Source organism: Chelonoidis abingdonii, chromosome 12 (genome assembly GCF_003597395.2).
Source record: "Chelonoidis abingdonii isolate Lonesome George chromosome 12, CheloAbing_2.0, whole genome shotgun sequence".
NCBI lineage: Eukaryota > Metazoa > Chordata > Testudines > Testudinidae > Chelonoidis > Chelonoidis abingdonii.
In genome coordinates, this window is record NC_133780.1 from 260150 (window position 1) to 267241 (window position 7092).

The 7092-nt window shown below is 61.0% G+C and overlaps 2 protein-coding genes across 5 annotated transcripts in view; one reads left to right on the forward strand and one right to left on the reverse strand.

The window, feature by feature from the left end:
* SLC39A7 (solute carrier family 39 member 7) overlaps positions 1 to 2980 on the reverse strand; it is an 8156-nt gene extending 5176 nt beyond the window's left edge. For 2 of the 3 annotated variants that reach the window (XM_075071521.1, XM_032788388.2), the window contains exons 1-5: positions 2897 to 2980; positions 1267 to 1666; positions 996 to 1164; positions 674 to 757; positions 180 to 317 (exon numbers count right to left, since the gene is read on the reverse strand). In XM_075071521.1, coding sequence (XP_074927622.1) covers positions 180 to 317; positions 674 to 757; positions 996 to 1164; positions 1267 to 1653 — 778 coding nt within the window. In that variant the 5' untranslated portion in view covers positions 1654 to 1666; positions 2897 to 2980. The remainder of the gene's footprint in view (positions 1 to 179; positions 318 to 673; positions 758 to 995; positions 1165 to 1266; positions 1667 to 2896) is intronic. The other variant, XM_075071520.1, reaches the window with a different exon arrangement.
* A 631-nt stretch (positions 2981 to 3611) lies between these two features.
* The window catches only part of RXRB (retinoid X receptor beta), a 12255-nt gene continuing 8774 nt past the window's right edge, over positions 3612 to 7092 (forward strand). Inside the window, exons 1-2 of one of the 2 annotated variants that reach the window (XM_032788390.2) lie at positions 3612 to 3771; positions 5866 to 6083. In XM_032788390.2, the coding sequence (XP_032644281.1) occupies positions 3753 to 3771; positions 5866 to 6083 (237 nt within the window). In that variant the 5' untranslated portion in view covers positions 3612 to 3752. The remainder of the gene's footprint in view (positions 3772 to 5865; positions 6084 to 7092) is intronic. The other variant, XM_032788391.2, reaches the window with a different exon arrangement.

Consider the following 7092-nt stretch of genomic DNA (forward strand, 5'->3'; position numbering starts at 1 on the left):
GTGGGGGTGTCCGGCTGTGCCCGTGGCTGGGGGAACCATGGAGGGGGGTTCCCATGTGGTACGTACCATGGCTGTGCCTGTGGCTAGGGGAACCATGGAGGGGGGTTTCCATGTGGTACGTACCATAGCTGTGTCCATGGCTGGGGGAACCATGGTGGGGGTTCCCATGTGGTACATACCATAGCTGTGTCCGCCGTGGCTGTGCCCATGGCCATGTCCCCCTTTCACGTGTCTCACAAACTTCTCCACCACCAGGAAGGCTACAATGCCAGCCAGTACCCAGAGCCCCACAGCCATCATCCGCTGGTGATCCTGCCCTGGGGGGCAGAGATGATGTGGAGCAGGCTGTAAAAGAGACTATCAGCCCCCCTTCCCCCACCACGGTACAGCCCTCTCCCAGAACCAGAGCCCCATCGCTGTCACTTGCCTGGGATGCTGCCCTGGGGGTGGGTGGAAAGAGTGCCAACCCACTAACCTGCCCCCCATTACACCTCCCCTATAGCCATTACCCCCATCCCCTGCCCAGCCACAGACACGAGCCTCTCCAGCTCTCTGCAGAAACCCTAGCCCTTCTGGGCCCCGCTTCACGCTGCCCCACACAAACCTCCATCCACAGCCCCCTTTCCCTGGTCTGTCCAGCCTTCCCTCCCATACCCACTGCCCCCAGCCTCACCTTGGTGGGAGTGACCATGGCCAGCCGACACCGTGGGGGAGTGAGAATGGGCATGGCCGCCTTCCGTGTGGTGGGAATGGGGCACTGGGGAGGGAAAGGCGCAGAGATGAGTGACCAGACCCCCAAGAGGGAAGAGGTCCCAGGGCCCATTCCCTGCTTCCTGAGCCAGACTGGCCGCATCCCAGGCACCTCCCAGAGAGGAACACCCCGTATCCCATTCCCCGCCCCTGAGCCAACCAGTCCCCCTGCCCCAGGCCAGATTGGAGCTGGGACCCTGAGAGGGGAGAGGCCCCATGTTCCATTCCATCTGTGTGCTGCTCACCCAAAGCATGGGGGATGAGGTGCAGGAAGGCATCCCCCAGGAGTCCCCCCGAGGCAAAGCTGAGCAGCAGCCTGAGCAGGGCTTGGTGCTGGGAAGTGTTTGACTCCACGGGGATGAGGAAGAGGATGAAGTAGGGGGCGGCGCTGATCAGCAAGGTGGCTCCGATGGCCTGCAGAGGTTGCGGGGAGTGGGGAGGAGAGAGACTGTCAGAGGGTTATGCCAGTGCAAGCACGTGCAAGGCAGCACTTCCACGTTCAACACAGGAACTCACGTGTGTCCATAGCTTGACCAAGTCCTGCCTCTCCTTCCCAGGCAACTCCTGGTGGCTCGGGGACCCCTTAGCTGAGTGCAGAACATGGACCTCCTTGGGCTGGTGGCTAAAGTCGGCCTCGCTGGGGCTGTGGGAGTCCTTGTGCAAACGCCCATGGCTGTGGAAGTCCCCGTGCGAGTGGCTGTGGTGAGAATGGCTGTGCCCGTGGTACAGATCCTCGTGGCTGTGCCCAGCATGGCTGTGCCTGTGGTGCAGATCCTCGTGTGAATGCCTGTGGTGCAGATCCTCGTGTGAAGAAGTAATCTGTATCAGCGCTGCACAGACCATCATGGCGGCGACTGGGCCATAGAGTCCCGCTCTGCCCTGCGTCCGTCCAGGGAGCACCATCCTGCTGTCACGGCTGGAAAGCAGGAGTGTGAGCATGATCTTCCCCGTCACACTCACATATCCCCTCTAGTCCCCATTCTCTCCAGCCAGAAATGTGGAAGAAATTCTAGAGAGGCCAGTGTAAAATCACAGTGGTGCAGCAAAGTCTAGAGTCTGCACTGCATGGCCATAACTAACCAGAACAGATCTAGCACTGCAGGGCCATAGTGATGGAGAGGAGTGTCTAAAGCGGCGCTGCTGGGTCACAGGGATCACAAGAGGAGGGTCTAGAACAGTGTTTCTCAACGACCGGTCTGGGGACCGGCGCCATCTCAGAGATCTCCCTGACACAGGTTGGAAGGCAGCAAGCTGGTCCCTGGTATCAGAAAAAGTGAGAAATGCTGCTCTCGAAGAACCCCTGCAAGATCCTTCTCACAATCACTATGACTCATGTAATACACGCTCTACACCCGCAGTTCTCAGCCTTTCCAGATAACTGGACCCCTTTCGGGTGACTGATTTGTCTTGCCTACCCCGAGTTTCACCTCATTTAAAAACTACCTGCTTCTAAAACCAGACATAACACTACAGGCGTCACAGCCCACCATTACTGAATCATGGCTGGCTCTCTCCTCAGGTGTGTGATATTTTAGTCTGCACTGACTTGGCTGGTGCTTTTCATGCAGCCTGTTGTAAAACTAGGCAAGACTCAAGCTGAGCTGATGTCCCCCCTGGAAGACCCCGCACACCCCCATGGGAACGTGTACCCCTGGTTGAGAACCAGGGCTCTAGACGCCCTTCCCTGTCCCCTCTACGCACTCTTTGCCACCTCTATGACCCCGCAGTGCCCTCCTTCCCAGCGCCGTGGCCCTACACGGCCCTGCCCACCCTGTTTGCCCAGGGCTAGGATCACACAGTGGCTCCTTCTGCCACCCACGAATTTATAGCCCGGGGCTTCCCACAGGCTCTAGGGTTGGTGCGGCCCTTCTGGCCCCTCTTGCCTGGCATCTCTATGGCCATTATACCTCCACGTGGCTCCTCTACCTGCCATGCAGCCCCCCAGGCCCTTCTACCCGCCCGCCGTGTCCAGCCTGGGCTTGTCTCTGGGACCCCGGGGCCCCTCAGACCCCCACCCCAAGGGGCGCTCTAGCCCCCACCCCTTCCTCTCTATGGCCATGGCCCCTCATCCTCCCAGCTCCCTAACCCACATGCACGCGGCCCCTCTAGCCCCCTCCCCCCTCTCTATGCCCCGGGGGGGTCTCACCGTCACTGGAATCCGTTAGCTCCGGCTCAGACCCGACGTGGCAGCCAGGCTCCTCCCCCTCCAAAATCTCGCGGGAACAATCCCCAGACCCGTCCACCCCTCCCCCGCGAGCAGGCAGTGCCCTTCACAAAGATGGCGGCAACCATGGCCCTTAATATCGCCCCTCTTAAAGATGGAGGCCCCAGGAGGCCGTCCGAGTGCCCCTCACAAAGATGGTGACTGTGGCGAGACTTACCTAGACTATTACCGTGGGGGCGCCATCTTTGTGCGGGGCGGGCTGAAGACTGACTAGGGGTCGCCATCTTTGTTTAGGGCGGTGCACTTTCACCTCCCCACTGGTCTGGGAGCAAACAAAGCGGACAGTTTGGGATGTTCTCCCGTCTGTAGTGTAAGTGGCGTGGAGGAAAGCCGTGTCCATGAGATAGAACCGTCCCAGTGACTGTTTGGAACCAATCCCGTCTCTATGGTTTATAGCATTGCATGCCGGGAAGGTGGAGGGGGCGGGTTCTCGTGGATTGTCAATGGTGCATTGTGGGCTCTTTCATAGGCTCGGCCTTGGTGCATTATGGGCTGAAAGAGCCTTCGCGCGGTGCATTATGGGCCGAATTCCCCCTTCCCGCGCGGTGCATTATGGGCCGGAATCCCCCTTCCCGCGCGGGGCATACTGGGGCCGGCCGCGGTGCATGCTGGTCCGGGGAGGCCCCCGCGCGGGGCATGCTGGGTCGGCTGGGCCCGGCCGCGGTGCAGTGTGGGTCCGCTCGGCTCCCGCAGGAGGCGGTGGCGGAGCCCGGATCAGGCCGGAGCCCGGGGGGGTCTGAGACCCGGATCCCCCCGGCACGGAGCGGGGACCCCCGGGATGGGAGACCGCGGCCGCGGTGAGCCGGGGGGGGCGAGACACCCCGCGGGGGCCCTCGCCCTGGGCGGGGGGGCCGGGGGCGCAGAGGCAGGGCCGGCGACGTAGCGTAGGGCCTGAGCCCGGCGGGTGCTGGTGTCGGGGTGGAAGAAGGAGGTGGGGGGTGCTCGAGGGGGGATTAGGGTGGCCCGGGGGGAGGGTGCTAGGCGCTCAGGGGGTGGAGAGGAGGGTGGGTAGGCTAGGTGATAGGAGGACCGGTGGGTATTCCAGGGGGAGGGTGATGGGCGCTCAGGTGGTGGCAGGGAGGGTCGGGGTTGCTGCGGGCGCTCGGGGTGGAGGGGATGGGTGCCCGGGGGAGGGTGCTGGGGCGCTCAGGGGTGGAGAGGAGGGGAGGTGCTAAGGGATGGAGGGGGTGGGTGCCGATGGGAGGGTGTGGGCGCTCAGGGGGGTGGAGAGGAGGGTGGGGGGGTTGCTGGGCGTCTGGGCGCTCGGGTGGAGAGGAGGGTGTGGATGTGCTGGGTGCTCTAGGGGCGGAGAGGAGGGTGGGTGGGGGGTTCCCTGGTGGCTCAGGGGGTGGAAGAGGAAGGCGGGGTGGGCTAGGGATTGGAGGGGGAGGGTGGGCTGGGCGCTTAGGGGGTGGAGAGAGGTGTGGGTGTGGCTGGGCGCTCAGGCGGAGGAGGGGTGCGGGGTTATGGGTGGCTCAGGGGGTGGAGAGGAGGGGTGCTAGGGCTGGAGGGGATGGGTGACCGGTGGGGGGGAGGGTGCTCGTTAGAACGCTCAGGCGGGTGGAGAAGGAGGGTGCGCGGAGTGCTGGGTGGCTCAGGAGCGGAGAGGAGAGTTGAGGCAGCGCTCAACCAATGCTCTTGGGCTGGTTCCTTAAGAGGAGGGATCAAAAATCTTGAAAAGAGCGACAACAGCGGGGTGGCTGGGCTGAGGGGGTGGCTGCCGCGGTGGGGAGGGTGTCTGGGTGTCGGGGCGGAGAGGAGGATGGCGGGTGTGCTGGGCGCTCAGGGGGTGGAGTGGAAGGGTGGGGGTGCTGGGTGCTCAGGTGGAGAGGAGGGTGGGGGGGTGCTCGGGGCAGAGAAGAGGCTCCATGTGAGCAGCCAGTGAGGTCAGGCAGGTTTGGAGGGGCGGGGGGGAGCATGAATAACGGTGGGGTTGGGAGGTTGCAAGTAGGGGGTAGGGTGGGGCCCAGGCAAGCCCTTCTCGGGGGCCTCTCCTCCACCGTGGGGGTCCTGTGTTCCAGGGACCCCTGGCTGGGGTGGGCTGTCCCTCTCTGGGATTCTAGGGAGACCTGTCCCCCAGAGCACATACCCTGCCCCTCACACTAGTAGGCTGAGATCTGCACAGGGATTGCAGGTGGAAGGGGAAATAAGGGGGTTATGAGGTTGGGGGACCATTCCCAGTGCTGGGGGATTGGGGCAAGGGGGTGCCTCACTGGGAGAGGGTCCATTTCCGGGGGCCACTCCTGATCCTCCCTCCCCCAAGGTGCCTGTTGCCGGGGTGATGGGCAGAGAAGGGTGATCATGTGCTCACTGGACTCTTGTGCAATAGCGGGGGTGTGGGGGGGAAGTGCAGACATCTGGCAGACTTTGACCTGCAGTAACCCCAGGGTGAGGTGCCATGCTGCTGGGGGCCCTGCCCCTGGTGCCCCATCTCCCCAGGGGTCAACACACTGCGGGGGGAGCGTCCCGGCTGTGCTTTGTCACCCCAGGGGGTGTCATGTTACTGGGGGCCCTGCCCTCGGTGCCCTGTCTCCCCAGCTGGGCACCATGCTGTGGGGAAAGTGTCATCCCAGTCGTCCCCCATCTCCTTGGAAGTGGGGGCGCATCTCCCCAGCTAGGAGTGCCACACTGCTGGAGGGGGAAGGGGATGTCCTGGCTGTGCCCTGTCTCCCCAGCTGGGCACCAGGGGGTGCTATGCTGCATTAAGGATGTTGTCTCAGCTGTCCCGTTTCCCTGGAGGCGGGGCGGGGGGGAACATCTTCCCAGCCGGGCGCTCAGGGGCGCCACATTGCCAGAGTGTGTACTGGTTATGTCCCGTCTCCGCCCCGTTTCCCCTGCTAGGCACTGGGGGTCGCTGTGCTGATGAGCTAATCCCCTTCTCTCCGCCCCAGACTGCAGGAGCCCCGACAGTTCGTCTCTGAGCTCATCACCCCCACCGGAGCTCTCGGCCCCACTTCACCCCTCCATGATCAGCTCGGCCATGACCTCCTCCATCAACTCACCCATCAGCAGTTTGGGCTCCCCCTTCCCCGTCATCAGCTCGTCCCTGGGGTCCCCTGGGCTCCCAGCCACACCCTCCAGCGGCTATGGCCCCGTAAGCAGCCCCCAGGTAAAGGGGAGGGTGGCTCCTCCCCCAGGGGGCAGAGGAGAGCCGGTGGGGAGCTGAGGGATGGTGAGGGAGGCTGGAGGCTTCCCCAAGGGCGCAGCGCCATGGAGCCGAGCCCTGGGGAGAGAGTTGGGAGTTAGGGGGATGGTCTCCTTGGAGGGAGAGGATTTCTAGATTCATAGACTCTAGGACTGGAAGGGACCTCGAGAGGTCATCGAGTCCAGTCCTCTGCCAGGACCACATACTGTCTAGACCATCCCTGATAGACATTTATCTAACCTACTCTTAAATATCTCCAGAGATGGAGATTCCACAACCTCCCTAGGCAATTTATTCCAATGTTTAACCACCCTGACAGTTAGGAACTTTTTCCTAATGTCCAACCTAAACCTCCAGAAATGTGTCTGAGGTAAAACAGATGAAGTTTCATAAAACAAATGCCAAAGATGTTCACTTAGGACCAGAACAGATCAGTTTATACATACAGAATGGGAAGAGACTGTCTTAGCAAGGAGTATGCAGAAAGGGATCTAGGTCATAGTGGACCACAGCTAAAATATGAGTCAACAGTGTCGATACTTCTGTGTAAGAAAAAAGCCAACGTGATCGCGGCTGCCATTAACAAGGTGTGTTGCTAAACCAAGACCAAGAAGTCATTCTTCGCTCTACTCTGTGCGCTGCTTGTAGGCCCCATATCTGGAGTAGTATTGTGTCCAGGTCTGCGGCATGTCTGACACTTCAAGAAAATTTGTTGGAAAAAACTGAAAGGTCCAGAGGGAAGTTCAGCATCACAAGAGTGTGATTAAAGGTCTGAGAACATGACCTTATGAAGGGAAGGCTGAAAGAATTGGGTTTATTTAGTTTAGGAAAAAGAGAAGACTGAGAGGGACACACGATAGCAGTTTTCATGGTATCTAAAAGGTGTCATCAGGCAGGAGAGAAAACTTGGTTCACCTTAGCCTTCTAATGAATAGAACAAGAGCAATGCGCTTTTAAACTGCAGCAAGGGAGT